Raw genomic sequence first — 27,266 nt, forward strand, 5'->3', positions numbered from 1 at the left:
CCTTGTTATTATAGAAAACATCTTGAAAAACAATATAAATTATATAAAGATTAAAATTACCACTATATTGAATAAGAGCAATATAATATTTTTTTTATATATTATCTAATTTTATTTGAAAAAAATTAAATTTTTTAATATTCGTATTTATTTTAAACTGTTTATCAATTTGACACAAAGAGAGCAATAATTAGTAACATTAAAAATTGGGAAAAACAATTAAATAAGTAAATAGTTCCTCTTTTGCTTTTAATCTCAGAAACATCATTCTGGCCAAATTGTGTCCAAAATGGTCGATTAACTATCATTACTAATATTTTATGTTTAAAAACAATTAGAATAAAGACTATTTTATATAAATTTAAAAACTGTTGAACAAAAAGAAATTTGAAAGGGCATAATTTAAAAGTTAATGGTTAAAAATTCAAATCTTTATAATTTATTGTAATTTAATTTAAACTTTTTAATATTTATAATAATAGTTAAATTTTTTTTTTTTTACAATAATAGCTAAATTAATAGTTAAACTTGTTATTTTTAATTATATTATTTGGCTTTTGATGAATAATAGGTTAAAATCCATAAAGTAGCAAAAAAATTCAAAACTATTTAAATTTTTTTACAAAAAATGAAATTTGTTTATTATTATAATAAAAAAAATGCAATTTGACTATTATTATAAAAATTAAAAAAATTGCATTAAATTGCAACAAGTCTTAAAAAAATTAGATTTTTTTCACTACAAGGCACAATTTAAACTGAAAAAGAGTTAAGCGCTCCCTGAATTTGTGACACGGTTTCACTTAATCTAGTTTTTACTTTTTGAGTAACTATCCTTTAAATTCTTCAATTTTAGATAAGATTACTCATAATTAAACGTATAAAATAAAAGTGAAAGATGTGAGAAAAAAATTAGAGATTTCTGTAATTGTTGTGATAAAATTATTCCAAATCTAATTTTTGCAATGAAAACCTAAATTATAGAGTAATCTGATCAAAATTGATGAGTTCAGGAATTAGTTGATTAAAAAAATAAAAACTGGATTAAATAATTCTATATCACAAATTCAGGAGGCTTGTTGTACTTTGTTTAATTTAAATCCGAACAAAGGATCATTTTGCCCCCTCAACTTGACACGAAATATCAAAAAAATCCAAAACTGAAAAACCGGATCACTTATACCCTGCACTTGTCAAAACCGGCTCAAAAACCTACATATATTGATGTGGCATTTTAAATGGAGAGAGTGTTTCTAATTGATTATAATTGATTATAATTAATTATTAATTATTAATTAAGCACAATTGCACTTTAATTAACTAGGGGTCTTTTGAATTTTTTTTAAAAAGTTTTTTTTTTTAATTTAAGATCATTTTAAATTTTTTTCCATCACTTAGGAAAAAAACCACTATCAAAATCGGAGAGTGTGTTTCACTTTTTTGGTTGAGAGTCGAGAGAGGAACTTTTGATCCGATTTTGCCAGATTTAGAATAAAAGGAATCTTTTGTTTTTTATTTTGACACGTTTGATATTTTGTGCCAAGTTGAGGGGGTAAAGTGATCCTTTGTTGATTTAAATCCTTACTTCAAGATCAATTAAAATCAAGAATTCATGAAATTAATTAACTAATTGTGAAAGAAACACCAATTCAGCATCAAATGTAACGCCCAAGCCCCCAACGAACCAGAAATAAACTAAAACCGGAATCACTTCTCCAATCTACCATGGCATTGCATCTACAGCACCCATTTATCCACCCACATCACACGACCATACCTATCTCACGTGCCAGCAAAACATGCATCAACCTCCACCTTCCATCACCGCCATCACCACTCTCCCCAATTCCCCGGCCACCCATGTGGCCAATTACACGGCCACGCCCCACCGCGAGGAGCTGCACTGGTCTATCATCATTTCTTGATGTCAAAGGCGGAGAAGGGTACAAGAAAGATTTAAACTTTTTCACAATTTTGTTTAAATTGTGTAGTTAATTGCTGAATCAAAGTATTTTATCTGTATACCCATTTAATTTTGATTTGTAGAATGAGTGGGTTTGTTGAGATAGAGGTAAAAGTGCGGGATTATGAGCTTGATCAGTATGGAGTTGTTAACAATGCTGTTTATGCCAGTTATTGTCAGCATGGTAATTTCTTGTTTTTGGCTTTAGTTTCATGTTCTTGTTAATTTTGGATAGTATGCTGATCATGTTTCTGAATTTGAAGTATTGTATTGTCCTGTACATTTTAGTGATTTAATGGAGGTGTAGAGTTCGTAAGCTTTTCCGGAAACCGAAATGAATCAACGAGATGTAGAAATCCAAATGTTTATATGTAAGTTTATGGCTTGATTAGATGATCCTTATTGTTCATGTTTCCTAAGTTAGCTGATAGATCATAGTTAAGCTAATTCAAGTTACCGTATATGATTGAAGATTTTTAATCACTGAAGTCACTATCTGGCGATACATAGTGGTAATTGAGTAATGTAGATTGTTATGGTGGCTTGAAGGCAGGCAGGGAGTGTTCATTTCTGTATCTTGATGCTTATATGCAAGTTGTGTCGATTGTTGTTTCGTTAATGCTGAATCCATGTTTATAGTAAATTCAATCATGGAAGTTGAGCCTGGAGCTATAATAGGTGGTGTGAGGGGATTATGAGTAATATCTTTTCTAATTTTTCTATGATGTTGAATTGAATAGTATTGTGGATGAAGCTTAGATGAGAGTAAACTGAGATGAAATGGAGTCGATAGGAATAATAGCTCTTTGTATTTTTTATTGCGTGGAAGGGGAGTATCAACTGTCTGGTTTATTCTCTTCTTGCATATCTTGATCAGGTCGTCATGAACTTTTGGAGAGGATTGGCATCAGTGCTGATGCTGTTGCTCGCACAGGTGATGCATTGGCGTTGTCGGAGTTGTCACTCAAATTCCTTGCTCCTCTAAGAGTATGTCATAATTGTCATTGCTCGTTATCCTTTTATTAATTCATGACCATGTATTTACATGTTAATTTACTGAAAAGGGTGCTTCTTATTTGCGATAACTCGAGCTTCCTTCTTGCTATTCTCCAATGTAGAACAAAAGAGTAGCATGTGTTTTCTATAATAGCCTGGCTAGGGTCCTCTAGAACATGGAGATCTGTTGAAACTAATTTGGTTAGGGTGCTATTGGTAGAAGAAATGATTCTTTTACATCGTAAGGGTCTAAAACTTAAAAGTGAAGCTACAAAATGTTTACCACAAGAAGCCAGGCTGCTTCTGCAGTGCTTGCCCACTTTTATTTATGTGCTAGCAATTATAATTTGAACACTGTCCTTAAGATGATCAAATGATATTTGCGTGATTAAGAAAGGAACAACAATGGCTTCCAGGGTTGTGCATTCGGTTTAAACTGAATCAAACCAAAATTTTGAATTGTTTTCCTAATCAAAGTAAAACGAATTTACAAGAATTTAAATATCTCAAATTGAAATTGTTGGTTTGGTTCGATTTTCTGGTTTAATCTGTACCAAAATTGAACCAAAATATTTTTACTTGCAAAACTGAACCAAACCAAAAAAACCTGACTTTTTTTATAACCTTAGACCAAGCCGAACCAAATTTAGCCTTGCAATTAGAGAAGCAAGAGATGTTTTCTTATTTCGATGCTACATTGTTTCCAATAGCAGTAACAAAGTTCTATTAAAAACGGTGTGTATATGATATATATGTACACAGTACACAGACACATATTAGTATAGGTTCTTATTGTTATTAATGAATTTTGGCGCTAGAGCGGAGACAAATTTGTTGTGAAGGTGAGGATCTCTGGCTCCTCTGCTGCCCGGTTATACTTTGATCACTTTATCTTCAAGCTGCCAAATGAAGAGGTTAGTTATTGTCATACTATCATTTATATGCTCATGTTTGAGGTTGCTCCTATGCTCAGTCAGCTATGATTACAATATTTGCAGCCTGTCTTGGAAGCAAAAGCAACAGCAGTTTGGCTAAACAAGAACTATCATCCTGTTCGTATTCCATCTGATATCAGATCTAGATTGGTCCAATTTCTCAGACATGAATCTAATTAGCTTTGCCGTGAATATCAGAAAATTTTGTGGCTTAACCATGGTCATCTCTTATTTGCAAAAAAAGAGGTTAAATGTTAAAAAAGATTTACTTTACCTTTGCAATTAGGAAATTTCCAATTGAAAATTGAATTGTAAAAAATATAGAATTATCATGTGAAGCATAATGCTAATATGCTGGCTGGTTCTGATGAGGAGGCCACTGAGTAATATTTACCACAAGGAAACTTAGAGTCTTTTACATATATTTTAAAACTCTAAAACATTATATTTGTCACAAACAACATACATACTTGTAACAATATATTCTTGACATTTTCTATTTGATCGTTTCGGTTTATATACAACATATATACTTCTAACAGTAGAATATCCAACATTTACATTAAGATTTCATCTCCTTTTTCATATTACATCATCAACAAGATACCAACACAACTACTATACTACCAGACATCTGACACGACACTAAGAAATTCTCATCATCAATAGGATACACTTCCAAGTAGTACACGTTCAAACATCGATACACCAACATACCCTCAGGCGTGAAACTCGAACTCCAACAGTTTTCAGAGCATCCATACATTCGGATACTGCATCTATTACAGCCCAAGCAACTGGTCTTTAGACTCTCACGTTTTCAGAATGTGTAATAAAGCAAACTTGAACACTGATCTAATAAATATATAACATAATTTACCTCCACTTAGGATATAGATTTTGCTTACTTTTTGGTCTTGACCTTATTAAATATTATGATAAAATTCTGAATGCTCCCATGCAGCTGGAATCGGTCCGCTGGAAGATTCTGCTTGCTGTATGCTATAAGTTGAAAAGACAACTGGAGTTGTCTGAAATGCAAATCAAGGATAACAAAAGTGAAATGTAAATTAGTTTAAGAAAAACATCTTGGATTTATAAACAATTTCAATTTTCTAATGAATATTAAACAGGCTGCTAAAGAAAGAGTTTCTCATGTTAGGATACCTGCTTGGTAACATAATTGAAACTCAATGGCATATATGCTGAGCTGGTTTGAAATCTCCGACATGAATTCACACAGAGATCTTGTAAACATGGCAGAACAAGTTAAATTGAGGGATCGCAATAACTCAAAATTCTCGGCAAATTTGACAGCTTGATGAAGCGTAAATTCGGAAAGCTAATCTTCTTTGCAGGAGCTAGTTTATATTTATCGTCACTGTATGAGATTATTCTTTCAATTCTCATGCAGTCTGAGATTTCTAGATAGACTAAGTGCTCAAGATTCTCAGCAAGGTCAAGCAGGAAGAGAAATTTCAAACCTGGACATCCTTGCACCGTTAGAGAATGCAGGCTGTGGAAACATTTCGAGGCAACATGCCGCTTAAATATGCTTTTCATAGTAGGCAAATCTCTCAGAACCAAGTTGCGGAGTCGAGGGAGAACAATACTTTTAAAATCTGAGTCTAGAGAGACAATGACTTGTTTTAAGTAGTGACACGAACTAACGTAGAGGAGTTCCAGATTGTCAAGACCTTCTAAGTATCTATAAGAGCAGATGTTTTCCATGTTACAACTTTTGATGTGAAGAGATTTCAAGCATCTGGTTAACCCATCTAAAACCAACTGGCTAATACTTTCAAGAAAGTACCAGTGTATCAACGATAATTCCTCTGTTCTTCTCAGTAATTCCTTCACCCACTGTGCTGTGTGTTTTAGGTCTTGAATTTGGTCTTTTCCGCTCAATCGCATTGTTGTTCTTGCTGTAGTTTCAAAGTAGTAAGCATCTTCCCCCACTTGTATGTAAAAGTTTTGCACGTTTTGGCAGCAATTGGCGATTTCTTTAACCAAGCATCTGCCGTTATCTACGTTCATATACAGGCTTCTCAAGTTGTCAAGAGATGCCAACTCGGCCACATTAGCTGCCTGATTTCCAGTTTCCAACTCTCCAGCCTCCCACTTACTGAAGCTTCCTATCATGCGCAGCTCTTCCAATTGAGTCAGTCTTGAAATAACGTTTACAGAAATCTTTTTCACTCTGGCATTTGTCAGATCCAACAATCGCAGCTTGGTTAATCTACTTACTTCTTCAGGAATTTTCCGTAGTAAGGATCTCCGTAGGCTGAGGATTTCAAGTTTATTCAGTTCACCAAGTCCAGATACATCATCTATCTTACTGCACTCTATGCAAAGAGTTTTGAGATTTGAGAGGCACGAGATAATCGATAGTGATTGCAAATGAGGAATTCTGCTTAAATCTAGAACTTGAAGTAACTTCATTCCTGAAAAGAAGCCAATGCGGATGTTCTTCAACAATCTATTGTTCTGCAGTAGTAAGACTATTAACTTTGGACAGTCTATTCTGTCTGGAAGTTGTTTGATCTCATTATTCATCAGTGACATCCTTCTTACATTTTCTAGGTTGCCCCCTTTTGGCCAGCTTTTCAATCCTGTATAAGCTTTGACCATAAAACCATGTTCTTTACCCGATGCGATGGCTATAGCAACATCTCGAACAACGTCATGCATTTTTACACAACCTTCTCTGTCACTGTCCATTAACAAACTGCAGCCTTTAAGATTATCGATGATCGCATGCATTTTGTCTCTAGCTTCGTCTAGAGTCTCAACGTCATTAAAACTCCCTTCCCCTACTCCGTATCTCACCAAATTTTCAAAATCAATATCTTGATCTTCAGGAAATACAGAACAGTACAGGAAACAAGACTTGGCTTCTTCACTTTGCAGATAATCAAAGCTCAATTTTATACACCAAAATACCTTCTCGCTCATTCCTCTTATGTCCATTGGCTTTGACATGCGGAGTTCAAGAACCGCGCGACGCCACGAACTTGGCGGCTTGTTTCTTAAGGTTCTTCCAAGTGTAACAAGTGCAATGGGCAAACCACAGCACTGCGTAGCAACTTCTTTTGCATCAGTACGCAGCTGAGCATAGTCAATGTGATTGCCGACAACTCTTTTCAACAATTTCCATGAATCTTCCTGAGAAAGGACTTTGACCTCAATGTTTCTCTGACTTTCCATCTCATTGCATACATCTAGGCTTCTTGTTGTAACAACTATTTTGCAACCATTATGGTCAGCGCCATATGGAATTCCAACATGTAGCAGCTCCACTCTTTCCCATACATCATCCAGGATTATAAGAACTCTTTTCTTCTGCTTCAACCAATATGCTAGTCGACGTGCTCTCACGGATATGCTTGCCTCCTGAAGTTGAAAACCAAACTCCTCAGTTATTTCTTCTTGGATCCTTTTGAAGTCCAAATTTTGAGAGACAGTAACCATGGCAACTTCATCAAAATTTCCAATAGTTTTCACTTTCTTCCCAACTTGTTTCACTAGTGTTGTTTTGCCAATACCACCCATGCCGTACACCCCAATAACATGTGTTTGGTCATCTTCCAATGCCACTATTATCTGCTCCATAGCTGATTTTGTTGATTCAAAAGCTTGGAAATCACCAGTTGGCGTTGTCTCTATACCGGGAGGAGGCGCTAAATGAGGTATGTTGACGGAGATAGATTCAAACTTCCCATCAGAATGGAGCTGACGAACAACATTCATTTTCTCTGCTGCTTCTCTGCTTAGCATGGATCTTGAGTTTAAACTAACGCAGAGCCCTTGGGAACTGCTCATGTTCTCTTCCAATCTTTGCAAATCTATTTTAATCTCATCAACCTTCTCTAGCCACGCTTGAATTCTATAGTTTATGCTCTCCCCTCTTTGTTGAGCTTTCTCCAAAGCTTGTCGCACTAAATCTTTTGTTGCTTTAAGAGATGCCACTTGATCCTTAAGTTTTTTAAAATTCTTCTTGTAGTAAAGAATGTGCCGCAACCTGTTTCCAAGGGGAACGTATGCATATTTTGCAATTTCAACAAGGGGAGTAACCACGATAGCTAAAATTGCTTCCATGGACCACATATAATTTTACGAGACCTGCTACAAGAATTCAACCATAAGAATTCATCTGAAGACGTTAACAAGTATAAAGCAGAAGGGCTTATAAATATTAATAATTACTTGGAATTATTTTCTAGCTTTATCTAAACTGCTATCCATTTGATTATTACATACTCATAGCGTCCACTCCAAAAGAGAACAAGAAATGCTAAAATGAGGGTAACTGATTGTAGCTTCATACAAAATAAGCTACATCACACAGAGCTACCAATAAGACCAAACAAAAAGGTATTAGAAAAGGATTAATTGCAAATTAAATCACGAACTTTAGCGTAATTTGCAATTATAACGTAAACTTTAAAATTTGGCATATTCGGCTACCAACTTTCACATTTTGGCAAATCGAAATACTGAAAGGCGGAATTCCACATAGGCTAACACATTGGAAAATAAACTAAAAAAAAAAACGATGCCTGATTTTGTCAAATTTAAAGTTCATGTTATAATTACAAATTACGCTGAAGTTCGCGATTTAATTTGTAACATGTCAGTCTATATGACAATTATTGAAATCCAGTGTGTTAGCATATGTAGCAATTCCGGCTTCTAACTTGACAATTTTACATCGGAAAGCAAATGGTGCTTAGATTTGCCAAAAAGTGAAAATTAATATCTAAATTCACCAAGTTTAAAAGTTTGTAGTATGATTGCAAATCAATTCGTGATTTAATTTGAAGTTAACCCTTACAAAAAACACAGCATGAGAGACTGACTGTGTGTAGCTGCAACCTTGAATTAAAAATCAAATTTTATTATCTGGTTTACAATCAAAGAATAAATTAAGAGATAGCTAAAAAGATAGCTAATTTGAATTTCATATATATCTTATAATCACATCAGTCCCAAATTCCTAAATGACCAGTAGTTCGCCAGGTTATAACTAAATACCCAAGTGACTAATTGTTCACTGGGTCACAACTAAATACCCAAATAACTAATTGTTAGCTAGGTCATATGATACCGAGCTATATATCAAATGGTATAAAAACCGACAATAGTATAAGCACTGACGGATTATATCTCAAATGGTTTAAACATTGGGCATCATTCAAGGTCATAGGTTCTATTCCTCTCACAAAAGCTCTCCATCCCTAATTATATCTATACTATATATAAAAGTACGGATGGGAATATCTATCTTTTAATTTGATTGAACTACAAAATTAAAATACTCTATTTGGTCAATATATTATTATTTAAAAATCTATCTTATTATTTTTAAAGATATTATTAATAAAATTAAGTTAATTATTTAATTATAATTATTATAAAACCAAAAGAATAAATTCAGTATGAAAAAAAATTTAATAACCGAATATATTATATTTACTTTTACAAAAAATCTTAACTAATTTAATATTAATTATAAAGAAAAAAAATATAATTATAATAAATTTACTAATATATTCATTGACAAGTTACGTTACGAGCCACGTGTTTAGTGGAAAAATATTTTAATGCAGTTTCAACTGGTTGACTTCTGCTATAACCAGAAAGTTTGCAGAAATTGCTACTGCAAACTAGCTTCTTTGACTCCATCCATTGCCCACACAACACAACTGAGGTCGCCGTAAACATAGTCTCCACGTATATTATAATTTATATTTTCGTCCTTCTTGTTTGAAAATCAAAAATTATTTCTTCCACGTGTTTCCTTATATATTTTAGTTATCCCATTCAATTTTTGTATTAGTCGATTAAATCAATAATGAAAAATGAATTAATGTCAGAAAAATGATAGTTTATAAAACAGGCAATGGTGTCAATACGGACTTCTGGAATGACCCCTGAATCCACGGGTGCTCATTACTTGAGAAGTTACCTAGCGTTAAGCTGAAAGATGTAAACATTCCCAGGAAGTCTGCAGTTGCTGATATTTTGTAGAATAACAGTTGACATCTTCCTTATCCCATAGACAGTGACACAGAAGAAGCTTGGAGATTCATCAAATGTAACGCCCGACGAACAAGAGACTCAACTATAATAGGAACTGCGTCTCCAATCTACCATGGCATTGTATTTGCAGCAGGCATTTATCCATCAACATCCCCTGACAATTCCTGTCTCACGTGCCAGCAAAACATGCATCAACCTCCACCTTCCATTGCCGTCATCACTACGTACTCTGCTGAATTTCTCGGCCACCCATGTGGCCAATTATCCGGTCACACCCCATCGCGAAGAGCTGCAACGGTTTTCTTGATGTCAAAGGCGTCGAAGGGTACAAGAAAGATTTAAACTATTTCACATTTTAGTTTAAGTTGTGTAGTTAATTACTGAGTCAAAGTGTTTGATATGTAAAATGAGTGGATTTGTTGAAAGTGAGCTAAAAATGCGAGATTATGAGCTTGATCAGTATGGAGTTGTTGATAATGCTGTTTATGCCAGTTAGTTTCATCTTCATATTTATTATTTATTCAATTCTTGTTAATTTTTGATATTAAGCTGATCATGTTTCTAAATTTGATGTAATGTACTATCCTGTTAATTTTTGATAGGCTAATCCTCTGAAAAACCTCCCACATTTTAGCCCCAATTCATTTGCACCCTGACCTCAGAAAATCACAAATTTTACAAAATCTTTACCTTTACGGTTTCAATTGCACCCTCAAGCATCAAATTGACATCTTTTCACTTGAAAAGAGTTCAAATCAATACTTTAGTTTTAACATCTATTCTAAGAATTGCTTAATGTTATATTTAATAAAAAAGCTCTTCTTTTAAAAAAAATTAAAAATTAATAATAATTTTTTATTTAATATAAATAAAATTTATCATGTTGTAAATTAATGATGTGGTAATTTAAAAAAATTACAAAATAACACATAAGTGACAAACGGACATTAAGACAAAAAAAATTAAAAAAATTAAAAACTCAAAAAATTAAAAAATTAATAAATCACAAAGTTAAAACTTAATTTTACAAAACCCTAAATCCATCTTCTTCCTTGCAACTCCAGCCGCCATCCATCTCGGAACCACCTGCTATCACCGTCTCCTCATCTTCATCCACCACCATCATCAGATTTCACTACCGACTAAAAATGAATGTTCAAATCACACTGCCTTCTTATCTCCAGCCACCACCATCCTCATTTATTGCCGGAGAAGATGAAATCGTTGCCGGATCCAGCTATACAAACAGACCCAGCTGCACGAACAGGCTGACAAATAGAGGACGAAGACCCAATTGTTGGTGTTGTTGTCGGAGAAGCTGAAGCCACCAACCCAGAAGAAGAGGGAAATAAATCTGTTGCTGAAAATGAACTAACGAACGAGCTGCCGACGAAGATGGAGCTTGATTGATCTGTGTTGGTTTTTTCCATAAAAAAGAAGAGAACTTTCAGTTTTAGTTTGGACGAAAAGAAAGTGATCCTGAAGCATTGTAATTATGATGTTCTGTAAAATGCCACCAATAAACAACAAATGACATTCATTAATCAAGATTGAAGTTTTCAGTACAATAAAAAGAGTGACCCAGGTTGAAAAAATGGCGAAATTAAGAAACCCAGTTAAGGAAATTTTGGTGATTTGAGGCTGGATTGAGTTACGTTTTTTTGTCCAGATTAAATTAGACAGTGGTAATATTTATTTTTATTAAATAAAAATGACTGTTAATTATTAAAATTTTAGGAAGATGGCTTTTTTATTTTAATTTTAACATTAAGGACTATTTAGAATATTTGTTAAAATGTGAAGTATTGGGAAAAAGATCAATTTGATGTTTAAGGGTTTAATTGAAACTAAAAGGTGTGGATTTTTTAATATTTGAGGGTGCAATTGAAATCGAAAGGTGATAATTTGGGTATATTTGGTGGTTTTACAACGTGAGGGTGCAAATGAATTGGGCTAAAAGGTGGGGGGTTTCAGAGGATAAGCCTTTTTGATATTAAGCTGATCATGTTTCTGAATTTGATGTACTGTATTATCCTGTAAATTTTAGTGATTTTAATAGAGGTCAGTTCATAAGCTTTTCCAGAAACCGAAAAGAAACGCCGAGATGTAGACTTCCAAAAGCTTTAGTGCAACATAGTTTATGGCTTGAATAGATGATCCTTATTGTTACTATTTCCTAATGTTAGCTGATAGATCATAGTTAAGCTAACTTTCAAGTTACCGTATACGGTTGAAAAATAATCACTGAGAAGTTACTATCTGGTGATACATAGTGGTAATTTAAGGGTAATCTAGATTGTTATGGTGGCCCAGAAGGCAGGAAGGGATTGTTTATTTCTGTATCTTGAGGTGTTCTTGATGCTTCTAGGCAAATTGTGTGTCGGCTGTTTTTTCAGTTATTGCTGAATCCATGTAAAAAGTAAATTTATTAATGGAAGTTGAGCCCGGAGCTATAATAGATAGGTGTATGAGGAAGTTATGAGATCTATGTTTTGTTATTTTTCCGTAATGTTGAGGATAATAGTAGTATGGATGAAGCGAACTTAGATGGTATTAAATGAAATAAAATGAATTGACTGGAATTATAAGTATTTTTTGTTCATTTTTTTCCTGTTATCTTGATGTGGAATTGCTTATCCTTGCATATCGTGATCAGGTCGTCATGAACTGTTGGAGAGGATTGGTGTCAGTGCTGATGCTGTTGCTGTTGCTCGCACAGGTGATGCATTGGCGTTGTCGGAGTTGTCACTCACATTCCTTGCACTTCTAAGAGTATGCCATTTCTCTTTATCGTTTTAATTCGTGACCATATATTTACATTTTAGTTTACTGAAAAGGGTGTTTATTATTTGCAGCAATTCAATCTTACTTCTTGTTATTCTTCAATGTAGACCAAAAGAGTATGGCATGGGCAACCGATCAAACTGAACCAAACCAAATTAATAGGAATTTCAAAATGTTTCAAACAGAACCAATTTGTTTGATTCAGTTTTTGGTTTGAATTGTACCAAATGAGAACTGATTTTTTTTTCCTTACGAAACTGAACTGAAGCGAGAAAATGAATTTTTTTATAATTTCAAACCGAACTGAATTTGTCTCTTCAGTTTGGTTTTTGCGTTCCTCTATACAATTGCAATTGGTGAAGCAAGAGATGGTATATTATTATTTAAAAGTTTAATTGTTTCCTATAGGTAGATGATAATACTAATGCTTCTTACGGAGATTAATAACATCTATTGTCATTGGTGAATTTTGGCGCTAGAGCGGAGACAAATTTGCTGTGAAGGTGAGGATCTCTGGCTCCTCTGCTGCCCGGTTATACTTCAATCACTTCATCTTCAAGCTGCCAAATGAGCTACGTTAGAGTTTGCTTCCATGTTAGAGTTTGCTTCCATGCTCAGTGATCAGCTATGATTACAATTATTGCAGCCTATCTTGGAAGCAAAAGCAGCAGCAGTGTGGCTCAATAAAAACTCTCATCCTGTTCGTATTCCATCTGATATCAGATTGAAATTTGTCCAATTTCTCAGACATAAATCGAATTAGTTTTACCATTAATATATGAAAACTTTGTGGCGTTTAATTAGAGTATCTTGTACTATAAATTGTATTAATTAGGGGAACTGGAACTGGAATCTCTGTTACCAATTTCTTGAGATGGTCATAACGATTGGAGGCATATTCTATGACCTTTTTAATAAGAGAATAGTAAATTTCAGATTGAGGCAATAAGGAGTGTGCCGTTTGTCGGCTAGTTGGTTTGATTTTCAGAGTAAAAAATGTCGGTTTACTTTCCTTGCAAATCAAGTCAATAAACTGAACCGAATTAAAAAAAATAAACCAAACTTGTCGGTTCAATTCCGTTTGAAATTTTTTAAATTCTCATAAAATTGGTTTGATTTGATTTGAAAAATAATTACAATGTTAAAATTGGCAAGTGATATTCTTACAAGGCCAACCTGTACAGTTCTATATATATACTTGGAACATTTCTTTCACTTTCTGAAAATGTTTCTAAAACTTTAAAAATTCATAATTAATATATTCTTGTACAAAATTTAGTTTATTTTTGGTGCCCATATAGATAGTTGTTTCAAATGTATAACTAAAAATGAAATGAATAGAATTCAGCAAAACAAATTTCCTTTGAGACAATTGACATTTGAAAATAGATTACAGCATATAAAGATAATTAACGATTGTATGTCATGGCTCTCCAAGTTCTTAAAGACTAACTCAAGTAGATCTGCCTTATAGCATTTCCTTCCAATCTTTCTTTTTGATGAATAACTAAATCAAAACAAACAAAGAACGAAAACGAATCAATGCTAACTAACGACTTCAACAGAAATTTGATACTTCTTCCAGATGATCGACAGCTGACCTGGGCACTCCTCCATCCACATCTGTTCAAATACATTGCTAATTTGTTGGCCTCTCTCGATAATTCCTGAAACCTCTTTGCTTCCTGCAACAACTCATGTACAATGTCCCCGGTTTCATCTAAGAACTCATCTCCTTTGATCAGCACATTTATCAGCATCAAATTGTTGCTGAAAGCCCCGTCAGCTGAAATCTGCAGATCGAGAAGCATGGCTTGTTCTTCAGCAATAATAATTTCCATAGCAGACCCCATCAATTTATTCCCTGCAACCATCACCTCTCCTGCCTCGTATTGATCTTGACTGTAACACCGTATTGATCTTGACTGTACCTCTCGCTGGACGGTCCCATTTTTCAGTATCCATACAATTAATCTTGATTATTTTGTCATTTGTGAATGTTTGCCTCAAAAACCTAAAGTTTAGAACTATGGAATGTTTTATTGCTAATTACATGAAGATTTCATCTTCTTTCTATTTTACCTCGTTGATTCAAGATACTGACACAGCTAGTATATTTTCAGACATCTGAGACAACTCTAAAAACTCTCATCATCAATAGGATACACCACCAACTAGTACACATTCAGACATCTACACACCAACATGCCCTCAGACGTCAAACTCAAACTCCAACAGTTCTCGCAACATCCATATATTTGGATATTGCATCTATTACAACTCGAGAAACTTGTCTCAGACGGTGCGTACATATTTTTAGAATATGTAATAAAGCAAACATGTACATTGATCTAATATAAATATTTAATATGATTTACCTCCACTTAGAATATAGATTATGCTCTCACTATTTGGTCTTATTGATCCGTTCGCTCCTGATCTTATTGAAAATATGAGTATATCCTGAACTATCTATTGGATCTGGAATTGGATTCTGTTGGCTGGAAGATTCTGCTTGCTTTACGCTATAAGTTGAAAAAACAACTGGAGTTGTCTGAAATGCAAACCAAGGATAACAAACGTAAAATGTAAATTAGTTAAGAAACATATTTTGGATTTATAAACCTCAATGTTTTATGAATATTAAACAGCAGGATGCTAAAGGAAGGAATTCTCATATATAGGTACCTTCGTGGCAACGTAAGTGAAACTCAATGGCATAGATGCTGACTTGGATTGAAATCTCCGACATGAATTTACACATAGATCTTGTAAACATGGTAGATCAAGAGAGATTGTGGGATCACAGTAACTCAAAAGTCTTGGCAAATTCGACAGCGTGATGAAGCATAAATTTGGAAAGCTGATCTTCTTTGTAAGAGCCAGTTTATGTTTGTTGACACCGTATGAGATTATTCTTTCCAGTCTCATACAGTCCGAGATTTCTAGATAGACTAACTGCTCGAGATTCTCAGCAAGGTCCGGCAGGAAGAGAAATTTCAAACCTGGACAGCCTTGCACTGTCAAAGAACGCAGGTTGTGGAAGCAAGATGAGGGAACAAGCCCCTTCAATATGCTTTTCATAGTAGGTAAATCTCTCAGAACCAAGTTGCGGAGTCGAGGAAGAACGATACTTTTAAAATCTGAGTCTAGAGAGACAATGACTTGTTTTAAGTTGTGACACGAGCTTACATAGAGGAGTTCCAGATTGTCAAGACCTTCTAAGAATCTAGAAGAGCAGATGTTTTCAATGTTACAGCTTTTGATGTGAAGAAATTCCACGCATTTTGTTAACCCCTCTAAAACCAACTGGCTAAGACTTTCAAGAAAATTCCAGTGTATCAATGATAGTTCCTCTGTTCTACTCAGTAATTCCTTCACCCACTGTGCTGTGTGTTTTAGGTCTTTGATTTGGTCTTTTCCGCTCAAGCGCATTGTTGTTCTGGCTGTAGTTTCAAAGTAGTAAGCATCTTCTCCCACTTGTATGTAAAAGTTTTGCACGTTTTGGCAGCAATTGGCAATTTCTTCAAACAAGCATTCACCGTTATCTATGTTAATATACAGGCTTCTCAAGTTGTCAAGAGATGCCAACTCGGCCACATTGGCAGCCTGATCCTCATTTTCCAACTCTCCAACCTCCCACTTACTGAAGCTTCCTATCATCCGCAGCTCTTCCAATTGAGATAGTCTTGAAAGAATGTTCACAGAAATCCTTTCCACTCTGGAATTTGTTAGATCCAACAACCTCAGCCTTGTTAATCTACTTACTTCTTCAGGAATTTCCAATACTAAAGATCTACGTAGGCTGAGGATTTCGAGTTTATTCAGTTCACCAAGCCCGGCGACATCATCTATCCTACTGCATTCAATGCAAAGAGTTTTGAGATTCGAAAGGCATGAGATGATCAACAATGATGGAAAATGAGGAATGTTGCTTAAATCTAGAACTTGAAGTGACTTTATCCCTGAAAAGAAGCCGATGGGGATGTTCCTCAATAATCTATTATTCTGCAGCAGTAAGACTGATAATTTCGGACAATCTACTACCTCTGGAAGTTGGTTGATCTCATTATTCATCAGTGACATCCTTCTTACATTTTCTAGGTTTCCCCCTTTTGGCCAGCCTTTCAATCCCGTGGAAGTTTTGACCATAAACCCGTGTTCATTACCCAAGGCGATGGCTATAGCAACATCTCGAACAACGTCATGCAATTTTACACAGCCTTCTCTGTCACTGTCCATCAACAAACTGCAGCCTTTAAGATTATCAATGATTGCATGCATTCTGTCCCTAGCTTCGTCTAGAGTCTCAACATCATTAAAAATCCTTTCACCCACTCCATATCTCACCAAATTTTCAAAATCAACATCTTGATCTTCAGGAAATACAGAACAGTACAGGAAACAAGACTTGGCTTCTTCACTTTGCAGATAATCAAAGCTCAATTTTATGCACCAAAATACCTTCTCACTCATTCCTTTTATGTCCATTGGTCTTGACATTCGGAGTTCAAGAACCGCGTGACGCCACGAACTTGGCGGCTTATTTCTTAAGGCTCTTCCAAGTGTAACAAGTGCAATGGGCAGACCACAACACTGCGTAGCAACCTCTTTTGCATCAGTACGCAACTCAGCATAATCAATGTGATTACCAGCAACTCTTTTCAACAATTTCCATGAATCTCCCTGAGAAAGGACTTTGACCTCAATGTTTCTTTGACTTTCCATCTCGTTGCATACATCTAAGCTTCTTGTTGTAACAACTATTTTGCAACCATTGTGGTCAGCGCCATAAGGAATTCCGAGTTGTAACAACTCCACTCTTTCCCATACATCATCCAAGATTATAAGAACTCTTTTCTTATGGTTCAACCAATGTGCTAGCCGGCGTGCTCTCACAGATATGCTTTCCTCCTGAAGCTGAAAACCAAACTCCTCAGCTATTTCTGTTTGGATCCTTTTCAAGTCCAAATTCTGAGAGACAGTAACCATGACTACTTCATCAAAACTTCTAATAGTTTTCACTTTCTTCCCGACTTGTTTCACTAGCGTTGTTTTGCCAATACCACCCATGCCGTACACCCCAATTACATGTGTTTGGTCATCTTCCAGTGCCACTATTATCTGCTCCATAGCTAACTTTGTGGATTCAAAAGCTTGGAAATCACCAGTTGGCGTCGTCTCAATACCTGGAGGAGGCGCTAAATGAGGTGCCTGGACGGAGATAGAATCGAACTTCCCATCAGAATTGAGCTGATGAACAACACTCATTTTCTCTACTGCCTCTTTGCTTAGCATCGATTTTGAGTTTAAATTGACGCAGAGTCCTTGGAAACTGCTCATGTTCTCATCCAATCTTTGCATATCTTCCTCAATCTCATCAACCTTCTTTAGCCACACTTGAATTCTATAGTTTATGCTCTCCCCTCTTTGTTGAGCTTCCTCCACAGCTTGTTGCACCGAATCTTTAGTTGATTTAAGAGATGCGACTTGATCCTTAAGTTTCTTAACATTCTTGTTGCAGTCACGAATATGACGCAACCTGTTTCCAAGGGGAACAAATGCACATTTTGCAATTTCAACGACGGGAGTGACCAAGATAGACAAAATTGCTGTTGCCATGGAACATATACTGTTTTATGAAACCTGCTGCAAAAGAATTCATTTGAATGACGTTTACTAATTATAGAGCAGAAGGGCGGAATCATAAACGATCCACACATAAATTTATTTTCTAACTTCATCTAAACTGCAATCCATTTGATTATCACATACACATAGTGTCCAATCCAAAAGATAACAAGAAATGCTAAAATGAGGGTAAAGTACTGTAGCATCATACAAAAAAAGCCATTTAAGACAGAGCTAAGCAATAAGACCAAAAACAGCCACTTAGGAAAAACTATCAAACACAGCATGAGAGACTGACTGTACTTAGTTGTCTACCTGCAACCTATTAAAGATCAAATTTATATTATTAGGTTTACTTTTGAACTAGGTAGCACGGACACGAACACCGGAAAACAGGACACTTGGACATGGACACATGGATACGGAGCAGCGATGTTATTTTAAGATTTCCTATGTAAAATATAAAGTTCTGTCCGAAACGTTTCCCAAACGCGACATTTATTTAAATTACACATATAGCTTATAACCTCATCAACCCAATATCCAAAACTGACAAATTGTTCACTAGCTCACAATAACCAAATACCCAAAGCTCATCCAAATAGAATTAAAGTGCATACAAATAAGGAATCATGGAAAATTAGTGTATACGTACCGAGCCAAAAAGTTCTGAATCTTTGACGACGCCGATGATGTAGAGAGTTGCTGGCTCTGCTAGAACAAGGTTATTGTTGCCATGGCAATGCTGATGAAAAAGCTTAGATCAAATTACAAAGTCAATATGTGCAATATTAGTAATTACCGAATAAGTTATTAACGATGACTTGTCAAACTGGTTGACTTTTGGTCTAACTAGAAACTTTGCAGAAATTGCTACTGCAAAATTGCCTCTTTCACTCCATCCGTCGGTTACACAACGTGGCACACAGTAAAATTCAAATTAAAATTGAGTAACTAATACTATCTGGCAAGTGAAGTGGCTAGGCAATCCAAGTCCATTTCTGAGATTTTGGTTCCGGATTTTAGTATGATATAGTCAATTAACTCACATTTATGATTTATCCAATTTAATTGATTCCATTATTAACTCCTAATATAAATTAATGAAATAAACATTTAAAAGTAAATTTAGGCTAAATGTACATATTGGATCCTCAGTTTGATTCGATTTTCAATTTGGACGTCTAATAAAAAAATTTACCGATGAAGGTATTACCATCATAAAAAAATTTCATATCGGACCCTCCGAATCTAAAATGTCACATGTTCATCAGTAACTGGCCAATGTGAACCATTGAATCTAATACATCATCGTTGAGTTGGTCAATCACTGAAGGACATGTGGCATTTTTGGTTCAAATGGTCTAATGTGAATTTTTTTTTATAATATTAAGTACCTCCATTGAAAAAAAAAAGTTGATTAGGGTCTAAATTCAAAACCGAATCAAACGAGAGGGTTCAATCCGTATATTTGACCATAAATTTAAGAGCCATTATGACCTAATTTACAAATTAATTAACTTAAAAATAAAAATTATTAATATAAAAACAAAGATTAAAATGACAAAATGTTAATTGATTGACTTCAATGCATAAATTTTGAAATTTTTATTTAATATAATTTTAAAAATAAAACAATTAAGTTGGATAAAAAAAATTATGACACATAGTAGTTTTTAATTGGTTAAATATAAAAAACTTTAAATGTATATCGATTATTTAATAATTTAGGAACAAAATAGGTGGCTTCCTTTAGTCGGTCACCGATTATTTTTTATTGTCATCTTACCTTTTTAATATGCTTTCATTTAATTATCTCATGGAGGTCTCTTCCTATAGTGGTCCATCATTTTTTTTTTGGTTAAATATTTTTTTTAGTTCCGTCACCATATGTTACCCAGTGTTAGGTAGATATGCCTTTATTTATATGTTACAATTGGTTTTGATAAAAAAAAATGTTTGTTCTTCTTCAGAACCACACTCTCAAGTTTGTGCCTTACTGTTCCTGCTTCCTATTATTGTTACTAACAGTTCCAGATTACTCATTTCGAAAGAAAAAAACAACTATAATACATTAAAATGATGTCTCTAGACCTAAGAAGATTCACATGATGATAATATTGTCAAAGAATATTCATAAAAATTAATAAATAAATGTAATGGACAATTATAATATTGTTTGCCGTGCTATCTTCAGGTACTGTAGACTGATGAGGACCCTGGAATCATATTGGTGCCTTGTTTGGATAAACGTCGCCAAAAGAAGGGAAATTATCCCTCTTGTTTTCCCTCAAGTATTCCCTTCTCAAGTAGCTGAGACCACAATAAGTATATCAATCATACAAACAGAACTTAGAGACGCCCATCAAAGATATAAAATCAGAATAAATCTATGTATGCAAGCCAATAAAATGAACTTCACGAAACCGGCAAAGCCATCATGAACATGAAAAAGTGCAGCAACAACAAACAGTAAAGTCAAATAAGAAACACAACCACACTTACCCGCTTGAGCAAGGCACGACTGTCTTTGTTTAAAAAGTCAATCTTGATGCCAAATCCATTCGACCTCAACATGGAGGGGCGCATATCCAGTTCGCTGGGACATAGTCTTATCATGGATCCCCTTCCGGGCCGGAATGAAGAAAGTGATGGCACGGTCAGCAACAGACTTGCCATGGTTGTCAGACAGGTTATCAGCTCCAATGACTAGAGAGGCATGTGGTGGAACAGCCACAACTGACCTCTTCAGCTCGATCTTCCCATCCGCATTCACCTTCGTCTGCGTGGCCTTGTTGATAAGTGGGATTTGATGGCGGAAACAGCAAGGGCGAGCATAAATAGAACCAGAGACGTGGGCAACGTCCCCGTGGTCTACGATTTTAATAGAAATCTTGGCTACTAGTCCGGGCCGCATAATAGCATACCGTAGAAAGATTTGCCACGGAGAAACACTCTCGAGAGGTTCGTAATTCCGGTCACCCGGGTCAAGTCGGCTCTCGAGAAGACGGTTAGAAATATAAGGAATTTGTGTCCATTGAAAATCAACCAAGAAAGAAGCTCTGCCAACTTTGATACCACCAAATACTTGATCATTCTCGTAATAGTGAAGAAGGTGGTTGAAAGATAAATTCTTTAAATACTTTATGTAAAAGTTCGATACTGATTTTGAATTCAAAAAGCGCAGACACGACACGAATGTTTGATAACTGATAAATAAACTTAATTAATAATAAGATAAATAATACATGAGTAGCATACCTTGATTGTTGCAACAAGCCCCGACCTGAAACAAAACCAAGAAAGAATATACAAATCAGTCGCATTAAGTTTCTAAAAGCACAAACCAGAAGCAAAAAGTTCACAGACCATGGTTGTATAATAAGAACATGGATGCTATGCAAGAATTTCGATATTTAAAGCTGAAGCCAATAACGAAAAGGACACCCACCAGAAACTAACTACAACCCTAATCGATTTGTTTCTTTTAACAAGCGACGAAAATGCTACGGAAATCCAAACTCTTCCCATAGTAAGATAAGTCAACAAGCACAACTCACTAAAACTATAGTTTTTGGCTATTAGATCACATATTCTAACACCAAAGAATGCAATATTAATCAGAGCACACTGAACAGCAAGCTGAAACTAACAGTCCTGTCTATTATTTCGACTATGATGGTTTTGTGTGCAGAGAGAAGGCAGACCAATAGCAGATTCTTGTTCATTCTTCATGCTTTAGCAATATCATTATACATCTAATTTTTGCTTGTTTTAATTAATTAATTGCTGTGTTCTTGTTTTAATTAATTAACTTGACTATGTTTTTTTGCATGAAGTCAACAGTTTAAACAAGAAAAAGAAGCCATTAAGTTTTAAAATTTTCTGATAAGCCAAAATCATCAAATCTCAAAGAAAACTAATAATTAAATAGAAGAGAAGCATAAGAAAAAGAAATTAAGTACCAGGAATCAATAGAGTTATTCAAACAATTATAAGACCACAGAACTTAGCTTTAATATATGAGAAGAATACATATTATGCAGACATAATAGACTACATTAGAGAATTTTTGTTATGGCAAATTAAGACTTTATAATTATCAGATTCTTGAATATGAATGCGTGAAAACACTATACAATAGACATAAGCGAGACAAGGACATTCAAAATTCGTGATATCATTCATTGTTCATGATTGTTCTTCGCCTAAAACACGAATTCAAAAGCCTTGCCAATCTTATAAGACTTTAAAATTATGTCTCTAGACCTAATTAAGAAGATTAACTCTCTTCACATGATGATAATATTGTCAAAGAATATTCATAAAAATAGATAAATAAATAGATGTAATGGACAATTATATATTCAATGTATATGATTAATTTAGTCCCACTGACTTAGACTTGTGAAGAAACTAAACAACAGAAAAACAAAATGGTAAAATATAGTCATCTTATGTAATTTAGCACTAAAACAACCAACATCTTATGCAGTCAATATGAACGGGTGAACAATTATTTGCTATTATGCGGCCCGGATAGTTCATAGTATAAAGTTTGAGTACAGGCCAAACTACATAAGATTAAGTATAAAATGATCTAAGAAAACCAAGTATAGAACAAACAGACCTAAACAAGATGAATCAGATTAACAATAAATCTAAATGTAGTACCAGCTTTATATTAAAAAAGCATAACATTGTAATCAACAATAACAAGACAACATAAACAAATAGAAACACAAGAAATGATAACCATAGATAATACAGAAACACAAATTACATAAACATAAAGGTAGTAGACTTACATAGTCTAAATAAGTTATTTTAAATGTTTCTTTGTTGTGCTATCTTCAGGGACTGTAGACTGATGAGGACCCTGGAATAATTGGCATTTTTCGGTGCCTTCTTTGGATAAACGTCACCAGTAGACGAAACCATCCGTCTCGTCTTGTTTCTCTTCCCCTGAAGTATTCCCTTCTGAAGTAGCTGAGACCACAATTTCTGAAGTAGCTGAGACCACAATTTCTGAAGTAGCTGAGACCACAATAAGTATGTCAATCATACAAACAGAAACTGCAGGCCATTAACTTAGGCGCAGCACATTTCATAGGAATCCACAAGATTACACAAACTTCCTACCATTAATACAGAAAAGGCTACCCTTAAGGCAGAGAAAGTTGCTACCCTTAAAATTAGAGAGAGCGACGAGATATAAATTGTCTTGTTCAAAAACAAAGGCAGTCAATATGAACGGGTGAACAATTATTTAAACTCAAACATCTTAACCAACTCTAACAACCTCAAATTGATACCAATCCTACTTCAGCAAAGTCTCCAGGCAAAAAGTTCAGTCTAGTTTCAAAACGCTCCAAACAATAAAAGATGCCCTGCTAAACAGAAATATCAGAGGCTTATACAACTAATTAAATAAAGCTTTAGTGACGCACGACTTACTTCGGTTTCTTTTATAGAATCAGACCCTCACTTCCATTGCATAAGCAACTTTACTAACATAAAAGGCTAACATAAAAGTCTATTGACTACAGAATTCACAATCACATAGGAATCGGATAATCTGCACAAAATTAACCTCATGAAAAGCAAAGCTTAGAGATGCAAAATCCTATGTGTGGTCTCTTCTAGAATCTAACCTATAATATAAATGCGATTGGCAAAATAATGAGAAACATACAAAATAAAACACATTAACAGTAACACTCTGCGTTGGACCTCAACTTGAAGTTTAGGGATGGGTAATGTATTGATTGCTACAATGATATGATTTTTAAAGTGTTCCAAATCTGATCTCCTACTGTTGTAATCTGCTAAATAACTTCAAAGTGCAGATGCACCGACATGATCATAAACCAGAATGCATAAATCAATGCAAGAAGTAGAGTAGTTGAAAGCTTAAGTTTTAATTGGTAGCAGTAAGAGCAAGGTTGCATAGATGAATACATAAGAAATGAGAAAGACGGGACTAATATAAAAAACAAGGAAAGCAAATCTATTAGCACATAATGACATGTAGCCCAATTTGCACATAATTAACCTCGTGACAAGCAGAACTTAGATACGCCAATCAAAGATATAGAATCAGAATAAATCTATGTATGCAAGCCAACCAAATGAACTTCACGAAACCGGCAAAGCCATCATGAACATGAAAAAGTGCAGCAACAACAAACAGTAAAGTCAAATAAGAAACACAACCACACTTACCCGCTTGAGCAAGGGACGGCGATCTTTTTTTAAAAAGTCCATATTGATGCGGAATCCATTCGACCTCAACTTGGAGGCGCGCATCTCCAGTGTGATGCCAGGACTCTGTTCGCCTGGACATAATCTTATGATAGGACCCCTTCTCGGCCGGAATGAAGAAAGTGATGGCATGGTCAGCAACAGAGTTGCCGTGGTTGTCCAACAGGTTATCAGCTGCAATGACCAGAGAGGCATGTGCTGGAACAGCCACAATTGACCTCTTCAGCTGGATCTCCCCATCCGCATTCACCATCGTCTCCGTGGTCTTGTTGATAAGTGGGATTTGATGGCTGAAACAGCAAGGGCGAGCATAAATAGAACCAGAGACGTGGGCCACGTCCCCGTGGTCTATGATTTTAATAGTAATCTTGGCCACTAGTCCGGGCCTCATAATAGCATACTGTAGAAAGATTTGCCACGGAGAAACACTCTTGAGAGGTACGTAATTCTCGTTACCCGGGTCAAGTCGGCTCTCGAGAAGACGGTTAGAAATATAAGGAGTTTGTGTCCATTGATAATGAACCGTGAAACAAGCTCTGCCAACTTTGTTACCACGACCAAATACTTTGCCAACTTTGTTACCACGACCAAATACTTGATCATCCTCGTAACAGTGAAGATGAGGGTCGTCACATTGCACCAGCGGCTGATCATCGAGAGCGAGTGCAGCGCCAACCCCTGAGCCACTGTCACACATATAGAGTCGAGTGCCATTGTCAACGGGACCATACAGAGTGATGGTGGTGTGTCGTTCTTGATCTGGAGACAGCTCGACCCATTCGGCGTCAGCGTCCTCTCTCTTCACCTTGAAGACACACACGTCGGGCTCCCAATTGATCTCAATAAAACCATTGATTCTACCTTTCAAACTACAGCCCATGCCTTTCTTACGCTTGATGATGATGGAATAAAAATCCATGACTCTTGGCCCGTAATCTACCTCATGTTTATGAGGAGCTTTACATAACGGCTTCGTATCGCAAATTCTTTCTTCAAAATTATTAAACAAACTAAGATTCTGTAAAGAATCAACACACCTCGGAACCGGAAACCGATCAAAATCTACATCAGAATCTTCTGCAAAGCACACAACGTGTGGAGTACCCCGGGGTAGCCTTAAATGTTGGATGAGCTTTTCCACTTCATCGTAATCTGGATGTCTACGCTCCTCATCTGTTGAGGAACTCATGCTTCTCTCTCAAGTTTTTCGTTTTCCGCACTCACAAAACTTCTATTGTTCGCCGGAGGATTCTAGGACGCTTACAAACCACCGACCGTTTCATGATAGCTTTTCTCCCCAAAAATAGAACAGTTTTTATTTTATATTTTAAGGCTTAATGTCTTAAAAAAATCCTGACCTTTCATCACCTTTTCAATCCTACCCTGACGTTGCAAATCTCTCAATTTTATCCTATTTTGCATTTTTTTATTTCAGTTGTACCCTAAAGTATAAAATTAATCTTTTTTTATTTGACAAAAAATCTCTAAATAGACCGTTTTTGCATTAGATTAACTTTTTATATTAAATTGACCATTTTTAAAAAAACATTATTTAACTTTTGTCAAATAAATAAAGGTCAATTTTATACTTTAGACTACAATTGAAATGAAAAAAATTCATACTGGGATAAAATTGACAATTTTTCAACGTCAGGGTAGAATTGAAAAGGGGATAAAAGGTCGGAGTTTTTTTAAGGCATTAAGCCATATTTTAAATCCATAAAAATATTTTTATTTATAAAAGGCAAAAGTACTGAAAAACCCCCCACCTTTGAACTTTTTTTGCAATTCCACCACCACCTAGTGGAATTTTCATTTGCACCCTATTTGGCGTTTTCAGTTTTCACCTCCCCAATAGATTAAAATGACCTCTTTTCATTTAAAAAAAAGTTTAAATTAATCCTTCATTTTCAGTCTATATACTGATTAGATGTTAATGTTATTGATATTATAAAAATGCCTTCTTCTTAAAAAAATCAAGAATTAATGATTTTACTTTTTTTACTTTATATCAATTATTAATATTTTTTAAAATTAAAAACTGTAATCCTTTTTTCGGAAAAAAAAATTAAAACCTTAAAATTTAACAAATAATAATTATTTTTAATTTAATTAAATTTTATTAATTATTTGATGTTCGATGGTCCGTATATTTTTATTAATTAAAATTTAACAAATAATATTTTTTAAAAAGGTTAAAAATCATAAAAGAAAATACGTTCACATTAAACAAGATTAATTTACGTTCACACTTACAAACGACCACATTTGATTTTTTTCTTTTCTTTTCTCCCAAAAATAGTACAGTTTTTATTCTAAAATGTTTTCTTTGAAAATGTATTAGCAATGGGCTTGCTATAAATCTCAATATTCACAAAAGATTGCAAACAGCGTCGAGTACATGTCCAAGATGCTGTGAGGATGAGTCGTGCAGCCATGTCTTCTTTAAATGTCCCTTTGCAGAATCTGTGTGGATTGGATCTCGATGCAACCCAGTGTTGAATGGGAAGAGCTTTCATTCGTGTAAAGAAATGTGGGCGTTTCTCATTACCATGTATCAAGAAAAGAAGATGACTGAAAGTCTTTTTGTTTATGCTGCTTGGGTTTGCTGGTCTCTTTGGTTGGCCATAAATGCGATGATCTTTCGTGGA

The 27,266-nt window shown here is 34.9% G+C and overlaps 4 protein-coding genes and 1 long non-coding RNA gene across 9 annotated transcripts; 2 read left to right on the forward strand and 3 right to left on the reverse strand.

The window, feature by feature from the left end:
* Positions 1-1,614: 1,614 nt before the first annotated feature.
* LOC126674756 (acyl-acyl carrier protein thioesterase TE3, chloroplastic-like) lies at positions 1,615-4,316 on the forward strand. Its single transcript, XM_050369256.2, has 5 exons — positions 1,615-1,943; positions 2,047-2,147; positions 2,841-2,950; positions 3,778-3,873; positions 3,958-4,316. The coding sequence occupies exons 1-5, from the start codon at positions 1,726-1,728 to the stop codon at positions 4,072-4,074; spliced, it is 642 nt and encodes a 213-aa protein (XP_050225213.1). The 5' UTR covers positions 1,615-1,725; the 3' UTR covers positions 4,075-4,316.
* A 53-nt stretch (positions 4,317-4,369) lies between these two features.
* LOC126674755 (disease resistance protein At4g27190-like) lies at positions 4,370-8,122 on the reverse strand. Its single transcript, XM_050369252.2, has 2 exons — positions 5,062-8,122; positions 4,370-4,925 (listed from the first exon to the last, which is right to left on the reverse strand). The coding sequence occupies exon 1, from the start codon at positions 7,999-8,001 to the stop codon at positions 5,164-5,166; it is 2,838 nt and encodes a 945-aa protein (XP_050225209.1). The 5' UTR covers positions 8,002-8,122; the 3' UTR covers positions 4,370-4,925; positions 5,062-5,163.
* A 2,826-nt stretch (positions 8,123-10,948) lies between these two features.
* LOC126672792 (uncharacterized) lies at positions 10,949-13,290 on the forward strand. Of its 2 annotated transcripts, none has more exons than XR_008790257.1 (3): positions 10,949-11,621; positions 12,593-12,708; positions 12,792-13,290. It is a non-coding gene; the product is annotated as an uncharacterized LOC126672792 (long non-coding RNA). The 2 variants fall into 2 exon arrangements; XR_008790258.1 differs by having other exon boundaries at positions 13,129-13,290.
* Positions 13,291-14,063: 773 nt separating this feature from the next.
* Positions 14,064-19,319, reverse strand: LOC126674308 (disease resistance protein At4g27190-like). 2 transcript variants are annotated; one of them, XM_050368743.1, is made up of 3 exons: positions 19,007-19,319; positions 15,409-18,366; positions 14,064-15,274 (listed from the first exon to the last, which is right to left on the reverse strand). In XM_050368743.1, exons 2-3 carry the CDS (start codon positions 18,340-18,342, stop codon positions 15,128-15,130), a joined length of 3,081 nt encoding a protein of 1,026 aa, XP_050224700.1. In that variant the 5' UTR covers positions 18,343-18,366; positions 19,007-19,319; the 3' UTR covers positions 14,064-15,127. The 2 variants fall into 2 exon arrangements, with proteins under 2 accessions (XP_050224700.1, XP_050224699.1); XM_050368742.1 differs by having other exon boundaries at positions 15,409-18,369.
* Positions 19,320-20,396: 1,077 nt separating this feature from the next.
* Positions 20,397-25,855, reverse strand: LOC126674621 (uncharacterized). 3 transcript variants are annotated; one of them, XM_050369100.2, is made up of 5 exons: positions 24,577-25,855; positions 23,160-23,388; positions 21,613-21,637; positions 20,857-21,420; positions 20,397-20,664 (listed from the first exon to the last, which is right to left on the reverse strand). In XM_050369100.2, exons 1-2 carry the CDS (start codon positions 25,802-25,804, stop codon positions 23,273-23,275), a joined length of 1,344 nt encoding a protein of 447 aa, XP_050225057.1. In that variant the 5' UTR covers positions 25,805-25,855; the 3' UTR covers positions 20,397-20,664; positions 20,857-21,420; positions 21,613-21,637; positions 23,160-23,272. The 3 variants fall into 3 exon arrangements, with proteins under 3 accessions (XP_050225057.1, XP_050225058.1, XP_050225056.1); XM_050369101.2 differs by having other exon boundaries at positions 20,857-21,637; positions 23,160-23,364; XM_050369099.2 differs by having other exon boundaries at positions 20,857-21,637.
* Positions 25,856-27,266: the final 1,411 nt, after the last annotated feature.

The sequence above is a fragment of the Mercurialis annua genome, linkage group LG3 (genome assembly GCF_937616625.2).
Source record: "Mercurialis annua linkage group LG3, ddMerAnnu1.2, whole genome shotgun sequence".
Lineage (NCBI taxonomy): Eukaryota > Viridiplantae > Streptophyta > Magnoliopsida > Malpighiales > Euphorbiaceae > Mercurialis > Mercurialis annua.

Excerpts from the sequence above, each read along its gene's own strand:
- LOC126674308 (XM_050368743.1), bottom strand. The coding sequence starts at position 18,342 with ATGGCAACAGCAATTTTGTCTATCTTGGTCACTCCCGTCGTTGAAATT. Across the intron at positions 15,275-15,408 it reads TCACTTACGTTGCCACGAAG|ACAACTCCAGTTGTTTTTTC; the intron begins GTACCTATATAT and ends TTTGCATTTCAG.
- LOC126674621 (XM_050369100.2), bottom strand. The coding sequence starts at position 25,804 with ATGAGTTCCTCAACAGATGAGGAGCGTAGACATCCAGATTACGATGAA. Across the intron at positions 23,389-24,576 it reads GCCGTCCCTTGCTCAAGCGG|CTACTTCAGAAATTGTGGTC; the intron begins GTAAGTGTGGTT and ends TTGTGGTCTCAG.
- LOC126674756 (XM_050369256.2), top strand. The coding sequence starts at position 1,726 with ATGGCATTGCATCTACAGCACCCATTTATCCACCCACATCACACGACC. Across the intron at positions 1,944-2,046 it reads GATGTCAAAGGCGGAGAAGG|AATGAGTGGGTTTGTTGAGA; the intron begins GTACAAGAAAGA and ends TTTGATTTGTAG. Across the intron at positions 2,951-3,777 it reads AATTCCTTGCTCCTCTAAGA|AGCGGAGACAAATTTGTTGT; the intron begins GTATGTCATAAT and ends TTTTGGCGCTAG.
- LOC126674755 (XM_050369252.2), bottom strand. The coding sequence starts at position 8,001 with ATGTGGTCCATGGAAGCAATTTTAGCTATCGTGGTTACTCCCCTTGTT.